This window comes from Dreissena polymorpha, chromosome 11, assembly GCF_020536995.1.
Source record: "Dreissena polymorpha isolate Duluth1 chromosome 11, UMN_Dpol_1.0, whole genome shotgun sequence".
Classification (NCBI taxonomy): domain Eukaryota; kingdom Metazoa; phylum Mollusca; class Bivalvia; order Myida; family Dreissenidae; genus Dreissena; species Dreissena polymorpha.
Window position 1 is genome coordinate 33,392,671 of NC_068365.1, and position 20,720 is coordinate 33,413,390.

Consider the following 20,720-nt stretch of genomic DNA (forward strand, 5'->3'; position numbering starts at 1 on the left):
TGGGGTAAAATAGACCTTTTCGGGGGTCTCGGAAATTGCCCATAAAAACCCCATTTTTAGATAAACCCGGCAATCACATTTAACTTTCCGGGTAAGAATACGCACACAGTCGACAACATGCTTTGCACTATCAAAGCAAATGCTTTCAAACTAACCCAAACAAAATGGGTCATTACCATTGAACTTTTTTGCACTGCTAACTTATTTAAACCCACCGTTGAAATCTGTCAAATGCCAGCAGTTTCAAGCAGAAAGTACATGTGTTTACTTCTCACTCAGCATGTTGTTGTTGTTGACTAAAATTTAGGTCACTTAGTTTCGAATTACTAAAATCATGTGCAATTACTAGAATATTGACCATTTATACTTACATTTCAGCTCCTGGAGTCAAAAAACAATTTCTTTTAGGCCATACACCTTAAATTCAGGAAATCGACCGGGGCCAATGCGCAGATAAGGCTACAAAACTGTAGACTGCCTCCTTTGTTTGTACCTACCGCGCGCGCTCAAATATCGGAAAAAACCCAGACTGGAGGGTTCCGAATAACAACTATTCAATATTGCAAATGTGTAGCTTTTTAAACAGCAATGCTATTAATAGTACATGTTATATTTATAAGATTTGTCAGCTCTAGGTCGTTCTGTATAAATCATTTGCATGAATGCAATAAACGTAAATAAATTGAAATTTCGCTGTTATAATACATTTTCGATACTTAATACACTAACAATTTACCCAAAAAATGAACCAGTAAACCTAAAATAGCCTTTGATTATTGTGTGGGATCCAACAGTTTTCTTATATACAGTAAATTTTGGAATCCCAGCGTTTGTTTTAAGAGCTTGTAATCGATTTTGAAAAAAAAATGTGCTAAAATAGTCACATCAAATACTCAGTTTTTAATTCTAACGGCTGAATGCTCAACTGTAGGGCTTTAAATATTGCCCAGTGAAAGCAAAAAAAATCTGCAACTGTTTTTTTTTAAATATATTTATTTATGACTATTCTAATTCCAATATATTATGGATGCATATATATCAGTAACGTTTAAGAAATGAATAAACAATCTGTTAATAAACCCATTTAGCATAAAGGTAACATTTTTATGACATCAGCATTAGGTGTCATTATAAAAACCTGTTTTTAGAAATTGAACAGAATGGTGAAATTCATGACCACAGTTTATATATCGCACGGATAATTTTGAGTCTCTCTTGATTTTCATTCTTTAAATGTGCTGCAGCATAGAAGGACATGCCGAAAACAAACTAAAATAACATGCATTCAATGATCAATGAAGACGAGTCGACTATAGAAACCGGAATTATCACTGATGTACAAGGTAACGTACTACCTACGTACACGTTATTAATGATTGCATGTTTGTTCTTAGTTAACATAAATGCGTTTAAAGAAAAACACAACACTTAAATATTTGAAAGCAGTTTACAGTTTATACCTTGCATAAGTTCCACCAGGTATCATATTCACAAGGTCGATGCCAATAATTACTAAAGGTACACATTTGAATCATAACATATTTATTAGTGTGCGCACCTGACATTCAAACTTATATTTGTTTTTGGATTGACATCATTTGATTCAAAACTTATCAGATAATTTGGGAAAAAAAGATTGTTCTCTTAAGTTTCTTGATATCACTTCATAATACCATTAAAAATGAATGCCATTTTGAACCAAAATGTGTTCCCCTACGTCAAGCCTGATTAAGCATGTATCCCCATCGATATTGTTAATGTAAGTCTATAAAAAAAATCCCTTTTTTACACATTTTTGACGATGCTGCCAAGCATCGTCTAAGTTATCATATCATGAAAAAATTCTTCACAATGGCAACCTATGTAAAAGACCGAGCCAGTCCGATTGAGGTAGCTCGATTTTTCTAATCGGCATACCTCGCTGATTATCATTGATAAAGGTATAGGAAGCTCAGCTATAAATAGGACAGCATATTCTGGGAAAAGATTTAATAATAGTTTGAAAACGTTAATTTCGAACCTGTCATTTGTAAACGTTGTAGCGACTATGTTACATAAACAGCAAATTGCCGTAACATATTTGCGACATTCGCACTTCTGCGTGCTTTCTCATTTTGCATATTTTATAAACTTTTCAAACATACATTAAAGAGCCACATCAGTGCGCATACTATGTTTGACAATTCATTCGTTTGTTGGATATTGTTTGCTGTTTTAAACACATATTAGGTCATATCGCGGAGATTTAGTTAACCTTACCATGTTTTCATGGGCGAACTCACGTATTCAAGTGCTCTTACGACTATGTGCTCATACCCACTTTCGATCGGGAATCATCATGAAATTATTGCCGTACCTAACGAACAAACATGCCTAAGCTTATTGAATAAGAGAAAAAGAACAATAATCAAAAGAGAAAAAGTATGTGTTCGTGCACATGGGATTGTGAAATCACGTCCCTACACAAAGCATCATTAACTTAGGAAAGGAAACAAAGAAATATAAAGTTTGGTATGATATACATGTGAAATTAAAGAGCATGGTGTAATTAAAGAGAATGTCAAGTTTTGAATTTATATGCTGAAACGTAATGTTATAACCCACAAACGTTTTACTGTAGCAGACAGTTTTTTAAGATAAGTGGTACAGAAAATACACGTCGAATACCTTTTTTAAGATATTTCTTGATGTATTTGATCGAGAATGTAACCCGCCTCCCAGTTTCGCTGAAAGGATCAAGTTCCCCATGGGTATTACTTCCCCGTACCTCCAATTTTTTTCATATCCTACATTTTTCGTACCCAATTGTTTTCGTACCCAATTTTTTTTCGTACCCAAATTTTTGCTCGTTACCATATTTTTTTTCGTACCCAATTTTTTTCCTACCCACATTTTTTTCGAAACCAAATCTTTTTACGTACTTAATTTTTTTGGGGCATAATTGTTGTACCCAAATTTTTCGTACACATTATTTTCCTAACCAAAATTTTCGTACCCACATACACAATCGTGGTGATGTAGATAAACTTTAATAGATGCTTTTATATCAATCCTGTTCAAAAGCATCGTCACACCAGTACTGTCAGTACTTTGATTTTTTCTAACTGGCATAATAAAGTCAAACGTCTACTGGTTCTTTTTCTACTCATCAAAGTTATGTAATCATTATATTTATTTTTTTCTTTTTTTATTGCTTTCATAACGAGTTGAAATTCTGCACACGACATAAAATATACATTTGTTCATTGTCATTCATCTTTACCATTTTTTAAAGCAATGTTTTTTATTAGTTGGCAATTTTTTTTGAAAAGATATTATTTGATCAACGAACGAATGACCGACTTATTTATAATAGAAATCGTCATTTAAATTCAACATCGATTTGCTTCGAAAAGTTTTAGAACAATTCACTGACACTTCTCTCCATAAGTCACTGTTCAACATAACAGCGCATTATTAGAGTACATAAAACTGTTAAAAGGTATTGAAAATGCAGTCTCACCGGTTTCATTCGAGTAATATATTCCAACACTGTTATTCATATTGTATAACAATATTCCATCGTAAAAACACATAATCATCATCATCATCATCAACAAAAATATCATCATCATTATCATCATAACCATCAGCAGTAGCATGATTATCATCATCATCATCAACAACAACACCATCCACAGAAGCAGCAACAGAATCAACAACCTTACTGTCCTTTTTGTATTATTCACTTTGTTTAAAATAGTATTCACATTCGCAATATCCTATTCCTATGAATGTCATGCGTAAATCAGAAGGAGTTGTTTTAAAACACGAACTCAAATAATATGTTTTCATAATATTTTTTAAGCAAAAATAACGCAATGTTTACAAAAATTGCAACCCATTTTTTCGAAATGTGCAGTTTATTGTCCGTTTTAGATCTATTTAATTTAAGCAAATACGTTTTCTTGAATTGATCGAAATTCATTCTTGCATGTAGATCTCTATTGGAAATCCCATTGCCGTTGTTTGTAATACAAAAAATGAACATTTGTAGGGCAATAACACCTAGCTGTAATGTAGTTACAAGTCTGTGTAATCAAATTTCTTGTTCGAATGGTACATTTCAAACTACGATGATTAAAAATGTTGCATATTTTCATGTGATTGATGTATTAAAGATAAATTGAGCAGACCGTATTTGATAATTCCGAATATGCGTGGCAGACATAAATGAAATGTAAAAATAATATATACACTGCAAACTCATATTTACGCCTCTCCGATATAGCTGGTCGACAAGCCATTCCCAAATTCCAAAATTAGATATGTTGAAGCAATATTGGGATTCCAGTTAAGCCAGTCTACCTGTGCCAAAAATTGGACTAATATTTCGAATATTGTGCAATATATACATGTCAGCAGATAAGAAGATTATAATGAGCGTGATTTAAAGGTCGTTTACGTCATAAGATAAGCTATATCCAGCCCGGTCTGCCTGTAATTTAAACATATCTACTTTGTACGGAAGTCTATCGTGAAATGTTTTGTGTCTTCAATATCGTAAATGCAAGTACATTCAGTAGTAGTAGTAGAAGTAGTAGTAGTAGTAATAGTAGTAGTAGAAGTAGTAGTAGTAGTAGTAGTAGTAGTAGTAGTAGTAGCAGCAGTAGTAGTAGTAGTAGTAGTAGTAGTAGTAGTAGTAGTAGTAGTAGTAGTAGTAGTAGTAGTAGTAGAAGTAGTAGTAGTAGTAGTAGTAGTAGTAGTAGTAGTAGTAGAAGTAGTAGTAGAAGTCGTAGTAATAGTGGTAGTAGTAGAAGTAGAAGTAGTAGTAGTAGTAGTAGTAGTAGTAGTAGTAGTAGTAGTAGTAGTAGTAGTAGTAGTAGTAGTAGAAGTAGTAGTAGTAGTAGTAGTAGTAGTAGTAGTAATAGTAGTAGTAGTAGTAGTAGTAGTAGTAGTAGTAGTAGTAGTAGAAGTAGTAGTAGTAGTAGTAGAAGTTGTAGCAGTAGTAGTAGTAGTAGTAGTAGTAGTAGTAGTAGTAGTAGTAGTAGTAGTAGTAGTAATAGAATTAGTAGTAGTAGTAGAAGTGGTAACAGTAATAGTAGTGGTAGTTGTTGTTTTTGTTTCCGTTTGAGTAATGTGTAATCCCGTTTGACTTTTTTTTCATCTTAATACGTAATGACACTGACAGGCTTCTCTACTATTTCAAGGTGTTGTGAAATATTTTCAATAGTTTATTTTGTGTCAGTCTTCTCTTAATTCGAGCGGCACAAGCTTTGTATTTCAGATTTAAAAAGTGGTACAATTGTAATGGAATTCACGCCGAGGATTAACATTGGACGCCGAAGCAGAAACACTAGTGCTGCCTTGAAAAAGCTTTTGAGGTGATAACGAATGGATAACATAACTTGGACTCAATGTATTAATTCAACGATGTCGATTGTATTTTTATGATATATATTAAATTATATTGATAATTCTATTCCATCAGTATAACTTAGATATGAATATATATATTTAAATATTTGAAGTTTTTAAATGCTAAATAGTAGTAAATGTTAACCGATATGGCTTATCAATATTTACGGATTGTGTATATTATGATAATTGGAAGTAAATATTTTGAAACACTTTTAAAGCAGTTGAAACTGTTAAAAATGGATTCTATTATAATAAAAAATAATTTGTAATAGTTAGATAAATAACTGATTGGCATATCACTACTGTTCATTTATCACAGATCTTTTAAAACTCTACATGTGTTAATAGTTTGATCTCTCTTAAACAATGGCAAAATAGGTTTTCATTATTCATTAGACATCTGATTAGCACTAGTACGGACACTTGTTTTCTTACATGAAAAAATACAGGCACGAAATTATCACGGAATTTAATTTCTCATTTCAGTAAATCTCTGTTTGTAGGCAAAAGTACACCCTGGAAAGGTTCGGTTACAGGTATGAATAGACATGAATATGTATAATATGATTTGTATATATTATACAAAACATGTGAGAGTTTTTGTAAAAATGTAGTGCTGAATAGTAATATTGTAAGTAGTCACATTTTCAAACTTGTATTTCGCAATAATTCTAATTTAAATGCATTACTCTCTGTTTCAGTCGTTCCAATAGATTCAGTCGTTCCAATAGATAACTTCAACTTTAACTGCATTCCTGTTTTCAAAATTCACTTAAGTAAAGGATTTCGCAACAAAAATACTAAAACTACCAGAATGGAAACATCAAAGATTTTAGATGGTTTATATGTTTTGGGTACCAAATGTGGCCTAGACGTTCTCCCACTGTTGTACGCCAGCAAAACAAAAACGTATGCAGTGTTCTCTCCGTCTTCGTTTTGGAAAACCCTACATTTCACAGAGGACCAACATCTGACAGAAACGTTTTTAGCATACAAAAATGAGAATCGGCAATGCTTCTACTGTTCAGATGCGGACTTCAGTTCGTTTGAGAAACACATTCGTACTAATAAAATCCCTTTAATCAGGTTTGATGATATAGCCCAGACTCATGTAACAATTGGTTTTGAAGAAAGTCAGCGGAATGAATTCATTTTTCCCGGCTCTGAAACATTTAATCAGCCTGCTTACGATGAAAGTACAGAAAGATTTCCCATCCAAGTCACTGATGACGAGGAGACTGAAATCCCTTCACAGCAACACACTGATCGAAGTGGACAAATGCAATCTAACACAAGACAAGAGCAACAAAATAGCAAAAAATGGGAGGTATGGAATTATTATGTCAATGCATTAGACTTGGTGGGGTTTCGTAATATTTAAGAACCCGTTCATAGTTCACAGAACTTGTTTGGACTTACTATGGATATTAACTTTTTTTTCATTTAAACATTACTTTTAACATATTGCTATTGCTTTTTATTGTTATTGCATATTTTATTTTATTTACAAGACAGCCAAATATCCAGATTACGAGGATTTTAAATACAGATTGGAATCATTCCGCGGATGGCCATTGACTGAACCAAGCCCGAGAACACTATGTGAGGCTGGATTCTTTTTCACCGGTAATACAGTAAATAAAAGCATAATGAATAAATAAAAAAATCGTGTCAAAGCAGACACACAGACCGATTGACCAACTGACCAACCGACCGACAGACAGACAGACAGACATACGGACGGGCGGTAGGTCGGACGGATTCGCGTAGTGTGCAGGCGGACGGACGGACGGACGGGCGGGCTGGCTGGCTGGCTGACTGGCTGGCTGGCTGGCTGGCTGGCTGGCTGGCTGGCGGGCTGACTGACTGACTGACTGACCGACCGACCGACCGACCGACCGACCGACCGACCGACCGACTGACTGTTTAATACGCGGTTTTTTTTTTGCAAACTGTTATGTACTGGTAACTTTTCATAATTAACATTATTTTTGTTGAATTATTGTAAAATGTGTTTATTTCAATAAGCATGTCGTTTATTCTAGGTCACAGTTACGACCTCGTGCGGTGTTTCTGCTGTGGAATCGATCTAAAAGACTTCTCTGACACGGACAATCCATTGCTGGAGCACGCGAAACATTCCGAAAATTGTTCGTTCCTGCTGGACCACTTAGGAAGTCGGGAGGCCGTAGAAAGATATAAGGTAATACTTTCAATATTTTTATATGTTTATAATCCCTGCTTGTATTTTTAGATTTATATAATATCACAATATGAACTAACGAAACATTTAGCAATGGAATTGGTGTAAAATAATAAGAAGTTGGTAATGTTTCGTGCTCACATATATTCATTTTAATTATGGTACCCAATATAGTTTCTATTCAAACTTTCAAAAGAAGTTCACGAGTTTTACACTCCTACTCTTTACCGGCATAAACAACTATTAAATGACGAATCTTTCAAGAATGACATGGTACATAAGATTTTACATTAAGTCGTTTAATTAAATCGATAAATTAACTTTATGAACTCCGATCTTTATCGGACTTTTTCTATGCCAAAATACCGCGGAATGTCCGTTCGAACAAAATGACGTGCTATTTCCGCGCTTAAGCGCATTAAATTAAAACATAACCAATTTTGATCTTGGCACTTAACAAGCTGAGCAGTTGAACGAATGTGGGTGCATGATGAAGCGCCCTGTTGCTCAGGCGTAACGGTGCCAAAGGATACCTTTTTGGATCAGTCATACCAATCCAGTATTTTTGCTGGCACTTATCTTATAAAGTACATGGAAAAACTCATCTGAAAGTTTTTTACTTGACATACACACTTATGTTTGCGAAACATGATAAAACTATAATTACCGTATATCCATTATAGCAAAGGTTCGTTACTCAGGATCCTGAAGAGATCAGGCGAAGGCAACGTGACCAGTTCCAAAGGCAACAAGGTATTATTCTGATTAAAGGATGTGAAGTATCATTATAGAGATGTTACTTATACCAGACATTTAAGAGTACGTGCAATAGGCATACTTTCTGTTCGCGTAGTTCATTAAGATTCGTACAGAAACCAATACAAAGCAACCAATTATGTAAGCTCTGTCAGGTAATTGTGGTTTATCAATCGTATGTAACGCACACTGAAATGATCACACATTACCCGATAAGATTACTCTCAAAAGCACGTGTCTACGGTGGAAAAAAAGAGAATGTCTTCCAAAATTGATGAATTATTTTAAGGTATATATTCTTATGTCACATCATATTTGGATGCAAACTTATCAAACATTTCGATAAGAAATAGCATATATATTATTTAAATATATTATATAATTTGATACATTGTTACGAATATGAACAAAGCATAAATAAAACAACTACAATTTCAACGCAAAAGTCGGTAAAGTGCTTACTTCAAAATTGATAAATTGTCAAAATATGTTTGTGCGTGTATTGTGTCTATGATTATTTGTAAATAAAAAAACAATGTTGAGAAAACAAATTAGTGTAAATAAAACACAGTACCGGTTGACTAATCATAATATACACGTTCTAGGTCGAGCAGCCGCAAACTACAGAGCAAAGCACGAGAGGTTCCGAACGCTTAAATCTCGCATGGATACTTTTATAAATTGGCCTCAACATTTGTCCCAGAGACCACAACAGCTGGCCGAGGCAGGGATGTACTTCACAGGTAGTTATAACCTTCCAAAACAATACAATTGATGTACCATAATATTGTTGACATTAGCCACAAGACAATATTTATTAACCGTAACACATTAGACGTTAAATTTTTTAATTTTTACACAATTTTAGATTTTCTTCAAATTTTCAACTAAAAATTATCATTAAATCAAAATAATTTATTTGAATGAGATCGCTTAACGGTAATCGGTGCACGCTATTGTCATTTTTCACGGGTAAAAAAGCAGAACACGTTTTTTTTTTGAAGTAATCATCGTCGGAATAGTATTTGTGTAACCTTTCCAATAAAAATGAGATGTGCCACTACAAACAATAGCCGTTGCAATATACCGAATGACCAATCACCGATATCACTGTTAAATACTACTGAGAAGGTCTTTGAGAGGATATTACAACACATTTTTAATTTTCTATGTGCGAATGATTTTTTGCTCCCACTCAATCTGGTTTCTTGCCTGGTGACTCCACTGTCAATCAGCTTACATATATCTATGATACATTTTGCAGAGCCGTAGACAATGGCCTTGAGGTCGAGAGTTGTATTCTTTGATATCAGTAAAGCTTTTGATAAAGTATTGCACAAAGGTCTTTTATGCAAATTACAACATGCAGGCATTCGAGGAAATCTTTTATCGTTTTTGTCAAATTGTCTTACCGATCATAAACAGACAGTAATATTACCAGGATCGCATTCAACCCCTATTGAAATTCTCGCTGGAGTCCCTCAAGGCTCCATTCTAGGACCACTTATGTTTTTAGTGTATATAAATGACATCATTTCTGATATTAATGCACACATAAATTTATTCGCTGATGACACCAGTCTTTTCATGGTCGTAAATTCACCTAACGTTACTGCAGCCGTATTGCAGTCAGACATTAATACAATTTCCAGCTGGGCTGAAAAATGGTTGGTATGCTTTAATCCATCAAAATCCATATCAATGCTAATTTCTCGCAAAATAAATAAACCAACTCATCCACCCTTGACTATGCAAAACGTTGATATTCCTATTGTTGATGTTGATAAACATTAAGTTTTTTTATGTCCAATGACTGTACATGGCATGCACATATATCCTTTGTACAGGAAAAGGCATGGACACGAGTTCATATAATGCGTCGATTAAAAATAATGCTTGATAGAAAAGCTCTCGAGAAAATATATGTATCGTTTATAAGACCGATCCTTGAGTACTCAGACGCTGTATTTGATAATTGTACGCAATATGAAAAAGATGAACTAGAAAAAATCCAAATCGAAGCCGCGCGAATAACATTCGGTTGTACACGTCTAGTCTCATTAGAAGAACTTTATAATGAATTAGGATGGGAAACTCTCAGTTAAAAAAGACACAAACATAAACTAATATTAATGTACAAAATGAACTCGAACAATGTTCCAAACTACTTACAGTCTCTTTTGCCCGCAACAGTTTGGTCGAGTAACAATTACTCATTAAGAAATTCGTCACATCTCCAAACAATTCAAGCGCGAAAGTCACTGTATTCAAATTTGTTTCTTCCGTCTACTGTATCTGAATGGAATAATCTCACCGATGTCGCCAAACGCTGAATCGATCAATTCTTTCAAAAGGCTCATTAACACAGATCGACCGATTGCAAATCCCCTCTTTTTTCATACGGCGAAAGACGATCTCAAATGTTACACACGCGCCTAAGAACAAAGTGTAGTGCTTTAAATGAACATCTTTTCAGACGCAATATTATTACATTCCCGTTATGTCAATGCGGACGTCGTGAAACGACGTCACATTATTTCCTCGAATGCACTCAGTATGCGAATATTCGCGACGAACTTCTTAACTCAATATCCGTATATTCTGTTCCCTGCATTGAAACTTTTCTATATGGAGACAACACTCGTGACTTCTTAACAAATACTAAAATAGCTGATGCAGTTCACACATATATTTTGTAAAAAGCAATCGATTTGATTCGTAATATGCTACAGAACGACTCTCAACCTTCTTTCCCTCTTTTGCCATAATCATGTATTACAAAACTTCTCATATCCTTCCCACGAACTCTGCCAGTCTTTTTCCTTCATCCTTCAAAGGTTAACCTATAACATTTGTGTTTTCCTTTTAACAAATGAAATCTATACTCAGAGTTTCTCTTTCTTGTTTTGCATGCTAATATTATGGTGTAATCATGAAAACCCAACTATGTTCGTCTAACAACATGTAATTGTATTTGTATAAGGAGAAGAACTATATAAGACATTGCCTTTCTTTCCCATCCTATTCAAACATTTTAACTGTATAAATGTTGTATGTAATTCGATGTATAACAATATGTATTGTTTGAAATAAATATGTTTAAACTAATTACCGATAACATCGATGAAGAACACAATCTTCATCCAAACAACGTAATAAATTGTTTGTTGGTCTTTCGGAGTTTAATTTAGTTTAGTCATTGTTTGCCCTTCTAACTATGGAAATCGTTGATGTCACTAGATCAAGAGCCTTTTACATTAGTTTAACTGTTTTATGTTTATTTCCGTGTGTGTTCATATTAACACGTATTTGTGCTCTTTTGCGTTATTGTGAATTATTGCACATATTAGTTTTGATCTTGATTTTTGAATAGTGTGTGATATATTCAAATTGCATCATAAATTATGTCTGTCCATCATACCTGCGCTGAAACATAGGAGTTCTCAAAGTTTACGTAGTTTTTACTCTTAGTCCAAAATAAGAAAATGGTTTACGATATTTTCAATTTAATGTTTGTAATAATATGCACCTACTTATAAGTTATGCTAGGATATTGTGGGAAAGTATTAAACTTCAAAAAAGTTACCATTTTTAGCTCATCTATTTTATGAAAAAAAATTATGAGCTATTGTCATCACCTTGGCGTCGGCGTCGGCGTCTGCGTCGGCGTCGGCGTCCGGTAAAGTTTTGCGTTTAGGTCCACTTTTCTCAGAAAGTATCAATTCTATTGCATTCAAACTTGGTACACTTACTTACTATCATGAGGGGACTGGGCAGGCAAAGTTAGATAACTCTGGCGTGCATTTTGACTGAATTATGTGCCCTTTTTATACTTAGAAAATTGAAAATTTTGGTTAAGTTTTGCGTTTAGGTCCACTTTTTTCAGAAAGTATCAATGCTATTGCATTCAAACTTGGTACACTTACTAACTATCATGAGGGGACTGGGCAGGCAAAGTAAGATAACTCTGGCGTGCATTTTGGCAGAATTATGTGCCCTTTTTATACTTAGACAATTGAAAATTTTGGTTAAGTTTTGTGTTTAGGTCCATTTTATTCCTTAAGTAACAAAGCTATTGCTTTCATACTTGCAACACTTACTAACTATCATAAGGGGACTGTGCAGGCAAAGTAATGTAACTCTGACTGGCATTTTGACAGAATTATGTGCCCTTTTTATACTTAGAAAATTGAAAATTTGGTTATGTTTTGTGTTTAGGTCCTCTTTATTCCTACAGTATCAAAGCTATTGCTTTCATACTTAACACTTATTAACTATCGTAAGGGGACTGTGCAGGCAAAGTTATGTACCTCTGACTGGCATTTGGACGGAATTATGGGCCCTTTATACTTAGAAAATTGAAAGTTTGGTTAAGTTTTGTGTTTTGGTCCACTTTATCCCTAAAGTATCATAGATATTGCTTTCATACTTGGAACACTCGCAAACTATCATAAGGGTACAGTAAAAGGACAAGTTGCATAACTCTGGATGTCATTTTTACGGAATTATGGCCCTTTTTTGACTTAGTAACTTTGAATATATGGTTAAATTTTGTGTTTCGATCCACTTTACTTCTTAAGTATCAAGGCTATTGCTTTCAAACTTCAAATACTTTCATGCTATCATGAGGTTACTGTACCTGGCAAGTTGAATTTTACCTTGACCGTTGAATGACCTTGACTCTGAAGGTCAAATTATTAAATTTTGCTAAAATTGCCATAACTTCTTTATTTATGATTAGATTTGATTGATACTTTGACAAAACTACTCATACCTGACATACCACAATAGACTCCACCCAAACCATCGCCCGTGCCCCCCCCCCCCATTCCCCCCACCCCGAATCCCCCCCCCTATTTTTTTTTTTAAGATCATCTCACAAATGACCACCACACCCTCACACTATACCCCCCCCCACCCCACCCCCTCCCCAATTTTTTTTTAAACGGTTAAAAAACAAAACTATTTATCTTGATTATTTTATGTTTGAAATACCGTCCAACCATCGCACCCAAGAATCCCCCCACCCCCCTCCCCCCACCCGAATCCCCCCCTTCTAAATTAAGATCATCTCACAAATTACCACCACACCCTCACACTATACCCCCCCACCTCACCTCCCCCAATTTTTTTTTAAACGGTTAAAAAACAAAACTATCTATTTTGATTATTTTATGTTTGAAATACCGTCCAACCATCGCACCCAAGAATCCCCCCTTCCCCCCACCCCCCCCCTCCCCCCACCCGAATCCCCCCCCCCTATTTTTTTTTTTTTTTTTTAAGATCATCTCACAAATTACCACCACACCCTCACACTATACCCCCCCCACCTCACCTCCCCCAATTTTTTTTGAAACGGTTAAAAAACGCAAATATTTATTTTTATTATTTTATGTTTGAAATACCGTCCAACCATGACATCCAAGAATCCCCCCTAACCCCCCCATCCCCCCCACCCCCCCGGTTTTTTTCCCCTTTTTTCGCATTTTTGGAAGATAATGTAATAAATGTCCACACCCCCACACAATGCACCCCTCTTCACTCCACCCCTCCCTCCTTTGTGATTGAAAATGAGAGTCCCTTCACCTTTAAAAAGAAAATAGATGAGCGGTCTGCACCCGCAAGGCGGTGCTCTTGTCTATCAAGTTTCATTAATTTTAAAGAATTATAACCGTTATGTTTGCTTATTGATACCGCATGTTATTTTTTCTCATGGCTAGGTGTTGATGATCATTGTCGTTGTTTCGCGTGTGACGGCGGCTTGAGAAAATGGGAACCAGGAGATGATCCTTGGATAGAACACTGTCGGTGGTTTCCGGCTTGTCCTTTCGCAAGAGAAATCAAGGGCGATGGATTTATCAACCTCGTCCAACTTTCTGCCGATCATGTCTTGGAAGTGCGTTTCTGTTAATATAATTATATGAATTACAAATCCTGGTAATACTGGTAAATAAAAAAAAGGTTAAGGTTGTCAAAACGGATATTGAAACCTTACCACGCTAAGTTACACTTCTCTTACGTTACAAAGCACAATGAGGAATAAAGCGATTCCTGGTGCTTAATGCGCAAATAACGTTGATTTTTTATTGCAGGAAAATGGATCAAATTCTCAAGACGAAGCGAGTTGTGCTATGGCTGCTTTAACTATTGATGATGCAAAGATTCAAAAGATAGTGGAACAAAATAAAGACGCTCTAGTTCAGGACATGGGTTTTTCTATTGTCGATGTAAAAACCGCCATTTTTGAACAAGGTGAGTGCTGTTTAAACGCATTTATGGCACTTCTATTAAAGACTTGTGTTCTTGTCCTGATATAGGTTGACATGATAGTTTTACGACAATGAAACAACAAACATATATGCTGAAATGTTTCAGGCAACCCTAACCCAGATATTAATGATATCGTTATTCGACTGGAGGTACTGAATGATAGAAGGCAGGTCGAAGAAAACTTAAAGCAAACACATGCACCACCAGATTCGGGAGGTCCATTTCCAACAGGTCTGGCATAAGAAGTTCGATGCATTTTTGTATATTCATTAAATAAGTTATACAATTTATTTTAAGTATTAAAATGCTTTACATAAAGATAAGTTCCAGTTTCTAAATGTCATCAAGGTCAATGGTATCACTTGTTTACGTCATCTGACAACGCCTCAGCCTCTCAATACTCCAACCACGTAGGCAGCTTTATTGTAAGAGCTCGTATTGTAAATAATTATTAAACCTACAATTCACTAAAACAAAAACAATGACACTATTGATCATATGGTTGTTTTTCCTGATGTCCCAATATTCTTTAAAGTGATTATAAATCAAGATTTTTGTATCTCTTTGTTTCTTTGCAGAACGATTACTGGAAGAAAACCAACGATTGAAGAACATGCTTTTGTGCCATTTATGCTACAACAACTCAGTGAACGCCTTGTTTCTACCTTGCACACATCACAAATACTGCATGGAATGCACAGAACACATCGATAGATGTCCACACTGTAACAGATCAATAAAAGAAAGGATTCGAACATATATGACATGAACCTTTATCTCTTATTATGAATACTGAATATATTAAGAGAGCTTTTGTGGCATCAAAAAACCGTAGCTGTTTTTTTTAAATAGTGAAGCAATATCAATTCAAATAGTTTGCGTAGTGTAAAAGAAAACCTAACACTTTTTTATAATTAAACGATTATTAGACATATATACAAGAACGCTATGTGTAACATGATTGTATAAGCATTTTTCACGTATGTATTACTTTATTAGACGAACACAAACGCTTTCAATGGAACAGCCAAATGCGTCCCACCCCTCCAGGGTATTGCCTTGAACCGAAAGTATGATATTGACCTTCAAAGTTGGGGACAAGAGACACTTTTTAATATTGTATTAAAATGTTTGTTAATGATTATTAAAAAGTTTATAATCAAATCAATGTTATACAGCTATGTGTTGGTACAATATATTTTTACACGAACAATTCCAAACATAATGATGAGAGAAGTTTTGGTTCTTATACTCACTAAATGTCCTTAATCAATTTACATAGTTGTAAAATATATTCAATACTAAGGAAGAAATTATCTGCGCAAAAATTGGACTAAATTTGCAGTAACTCTGTAAACCGGAAGAAACAGGTTATGGCAGTTATGCACATCCTCCTAAAGCCATCTCTAATTACATGAAGTATAATATGCATTCATTCAACACATGAGTTATGATCCGCACAAGAAGCGAGAGAGACTGACGGATACCGATAAACACTCATCAAATATTGTTGATTTACATATTTTACTGTGGTTATTTATTTTTGGATTCTAATACACGTATGCTAACGTTTGATTTTAACATAATTTGCATGCTGATTTGATGTGAGATAACATGTAATGGAAAATTCGAAACAATTTATGAATTAAACAGTACAAGCTTTCCAAAACAGTTCAAGTCCGTGCTGTATTTAATGACATTGCATTAATTTGGAATAATTTCAGTTGGAGGCTATACAAAGTTATAATACCTTCACTTTCACAAGTAAAATATGTTTAATACTAGTTAAACGCAAGCAAACGATATTTCAAAAGCATGAATAAAAATAGCTATTCTTTATTTATGCTTACGGTTCATTAATGATTCATCAAAGGATAATTTACTAAATTACTTGTTGGAATTATTTTCTTTTGTTGGGGTGCATATTACTCTACATTTTCCCAAATAATTCCATAGTTGTTTATTCTGAAAATTTCGTCACTTTGCAGAGATATATCAAATTAAAGATCATCACGAGACATTTAACCGGCTCATCCGTGGTGTGTGGAAAATTATCTTGAAAAAAAACAAGGTATTGTAGTGTTTGAAATCAATTCTATTTACGTATGAACGTGAGATTTAATTATACGGATGACTTTTGCCTATGTGCCTACAATTTGTAATAATTTTGATTGTGTGTGTACAAATTGCGTATTGGATTTTAAGAACATATAACGCCACAAATGTTAAATGTATTTCCTGTTGTTGTTGCTGTTGTTTTTCATTTGAAAACGACCGTAACAAATGCATCGAGCTTTTAGATTAACGCACAAGCATATCAAAGCGCTGAAGGCACTGAAGTTGTTCGCTGTTGTCGTCCTTGATTAGCTTGTGCGCATTGCACAGGCTAATCAGTATGTACAGGCTAATCTTATTTGACGTGCATTAAGCCTCGTTTTCCTGAAAGCAGCCAATATGTACAGATTTCAATGATAACACTAGACTAGCCAATGTCGTCTTACAAATTGGTATATACACACACTGCTAGAACAGATTCATTTTTCGTCTGCTGCAGACAGGCAGCGGTAATCCTCCCTAGCAGAGAGAGTTGCGGTTCTTACCGTGCCTAAGGCTTCTAAGCACATACTGATTTGCAAAATATGCTCTGTAAATTGAGTCGGCCGCTAACGCGACCAACTAAAGATGGAATAGATCACACTTGCAACAGATAATAAGCATTTTGTTTAACAAAAAATGGTATATTCAAACTAACTGTCGTTCTCCTAAATTTTAGTAAACTTATTTTATACATCCGCAATATACTTTTTCCATAAATGTCATACGCAAAAAAGCAGGAGAATTGTAAAACAGGGATTCGAATTATGTTTCCGGAATAACGGGAGTAGGTACAAATAATTATACTTAAACTAAAAGCGCTGTAGCTTAAATTATCAACCCAGCTTTTTGAAAATGTGCAGTTTCAAGCCGATGTTGAACTCTTCAGTTTGAGCAAACACGTTTATTGAAATTTATCGACATAGATTCTTACATGTAGATCTATATTTGAATAACCTAAACCGTACATTGAAATGCATCAATACGTTTTTTAACGTTTGAAAAGTACCTGGTGTGCATATGTAATGTAATACATCGATGTATTAATGGAATTCACTGTCTATGTAATGCGAATCCGGGACAAATTATTATAATTATAACAATATATTTTCGTTTATAAAAAAAACTAGACATATGTGTTAAACAACCATTTAATAAATACGTATTGAAAGATAATCTTATTTAGAAAATATACCACCGTATTAGACTAGCCGTATATATGCCCCTTTAAAACTGGTGGACAGGTCGCGCAAAAATAGATTTGTTTGTTGAAGAAATATTGGGAACCCAGTTAAAAATATCCACCTGTGCCAACTAGAGTGCAAAATAACGAACTAGACATGAGGTTTATTTTGAAGATCCAAAAGACTGCCGTTCTCGAACTTGAACAACAAAGTATTTTTGATAGTCCTCATTGAACACCATTAACGTATGGTATATCGTTTGTGTATGGGAAAGTGACTTTAAATACGATGGAACACGACAGACTTGCTGACCTATTATTATAAGTCCCGTTTTTAGCATATACATAACGGAATGGAAGTAACAATACTTAACAATTAAGTTTACGTTGAAAATAAACTAATGAAACTACAAATATCATTATTTTTAAAACTGACAATTTAAAGTTCTTATCACTTTTTGATTTCAAAATTATAACTTTATGTACAAAGATATGAGCATGCAAATGTAAACTCTACCAAATTTATGTCGACAACGATTTTGTTATCTAAATATAATCACTAGACACAAAACCAACTAAGAGAACTGCGATTTTCATCTGCTCTTTCTTTCGTTGGCGGAAAAGAACGACATGCTTAGCCCATAAAGTTGTAATATATTTTAACTGATCCAAAGATTTCATATATCTATTCACCACGCTCTTATTTGTGACTTAATTTGATCTCAGCTCGGAACCAGTCAAACAATATCTATGCAGAGGTTAATGTTAAATTTGATTGATTTGGTAGTATGTTGCCTTTACCACAGTTTAAAAACGGATTGATAACCTCTCCGTTATTTATGAATCAAAATGCAACATTTGGCTACGTAACCTGTCACTATCCGTTACATGAGAGACGGCACCACAAAATTAGAAGGTAAACTGTTATTGAAATGTATAACGAACAACAGGAATAGCATATGAAGCTATTTAACAACGCATTTGTTTTATGTACCACTGTATAAGTAAACGCAAATGAAACGATTAAATTTCAGACAGAATTCTAGCGTTAATGTTTGCCTGAGAAACAAATGTTTCTATTTAACTAGTATTATCCACAAAATTCCTGTTTAAAGCATTTTCCGTTTATCTTCTGTAAGATTTCATCACAAAAGTTGTATTTTCTGTCTTAAGTTGCTCCAAGTAATAAATTAAAAATGTTACAGGGACCAGTTTACTATGTGTTACTTCTATTTCCGAAGTACTGGTCTCCTTTACCTCTCCTCTATAGTATAACAATAACGAATTCATACGGCTAGTGTAAACATGCAATAATTTAAAAATCTTTTGCGGATTATCAAATAGAAAGAACAAAATTATCTGTATTTACGCATCCAGCGATCTATGAACTATTGACAAGTGTGTGTTTTAAGTAGCAAAATAAAAGTTAAGAGCATGTTTTAAGTGTTTATGACGATCCATTCATCGCTAGTTATATACATGCATATACTTCAGATTGGAAAGAATACGGGGACGATATGCAGCAAAAGAGGCAATAAATATAGATACAAGTAAAGCTTTCCTTTACATTAAAGTTAATCAAATAATAATACATAGTGTCTATACGCCCTGAATTAAACAGGTATTTACATTGAATATGAAGGTATACTCATCTAAGTCGTTACAAAAAAGTAGAAATACTCAAGCGAAAGTTATTGAATATATTACAACTTTTAAAATGCTTCATACGTGTGATTTAGAGATTTATATTTAAATTTAGAAGAACATGTGTAGAGCTTTGAGTCAATCATACCGTATACATTTATTAAAGAAACAATATACATTTGTAATCTTGGATGCATTCGAAAATATGCGTAGTTCACAAGTATCGCGTGTGAAAAAGTTAAAGAAAATCCTTAATGTATCAATCTAATGGTGACGCTGGACAGCCAATTAGAAAAACAAATTATAGTCTCGTCTTCAGGTCCATTTAGGACATTCAATCTCCATGAAGAATGGACATAAGCGATCTTCATACACATATGTCCGCGTGTTTGCAGAACCACTTTTCAAATTAAAAAACTAATTGCAAAATGATCATCAATATAAACGCCGCATGTAGTTTAAAAACGGCTCCGTAGCTACTAAGCTACGAATAAATTTTAATTTACTTTAAGATAAAAGATTTAAAAGATCAGAATACGTGAAATGAAAATGGAAAATAATAATAAGGCTTCATGATCATTTTATGTTCTGAACTTTATCAGTCATGGACCTAGCATAAACTGTATGCATCCCCGAAATATTGCATCGAATTTTCATAATGTTGTATGGTGTTTAATAATATGCGTTACATGGCAAACACTTCACTAGTGTGTTATATATTTTATCATAAACACGCACATGGCTAAAGGAGAGGATACGGTGTCCGCGTACGGTAGGGTTACAGGACCGCATATATATTTTGAAGTTATCTATGTTAGAGACAAAATAAAATGCGTGTATGTAGCGTGTGTTGTCGGTATATTATATGTAGATAGGGTGAGCATCTTACGCATTGCGTTTATAATACACTGTTTTAAATGTACAAGTGAATGATGTGCAGCAAAATGAAAACCTTCCGGGGAATATATCTTAACTTTTTCTTCTTGTATCTGACAAACAGTACTTTCCAGCTAAAACATGATAATAGGCCATTCAATATATATGATGTTCGATGAAATCAATTAGACTCGACGTTTTGCGATCGCAATTTATTTTGCTCATAACGAAGAGTGACTGTAAATGTGATTACAAATTTTGAGTTATAGATAAGACCGATTTAACACCGTGTTA

General features: G+C 34.3%; 1 protein-coding gene across 3 annotated transcripts; it reads left to right on the forward strand.

Moving 5' to 3' along the window:
• The first annotated feature begins 4,994 nt into the window (after positions 1–4,994).
• Positions 4,995–15,867, forward strand: LOC127849537 (putative inhibitor of apoptosis). Of its 3 annotated transcripts, none has more exons than XM_052382164.1 (11): positions 4,995–5,363; positions 5,887–5,936; positions 6,102–6,727; positions 6,912–7,002; positions 7,446–7,603; positions 8,287–8,356; positions 8,965–9,102; positions 14,080–14,255; positions 14,452–14,611; positions 14,735–14,860; positions 15,208–15,867. In XM_052382164.1, the coding sequence occupies exons 1-11, from the start codon at positions 5,290–5,292 to the stop codon at positions 15,396–15,398; spliced, it is 1,860 nt and encodes a 619-aa protein (XP_052238124.1). In that variant the 5' UTR covers positions 4,995–5,289; the 3' UTR covers positions 15,399–15,867. The 3 variants fall into 3 exon arrangements, with proteins under 3 accessions (XP_052238124.1, XP_052238123.1, XP_052238125.1); XM_052382163.1 differs by having other exon boundaries at positions 4,998–5,363; positions 6,912–7,026; XM_052382165.1 differs by having other exon boundaries at positions 5,226–5,363; positions 5,904–5,936; positions 6,912–7,026; positions 15,208–15,866.
• The last annotated feature ends 4,853 nt before the right edge of the window (positions 15,868–20,720 follow it).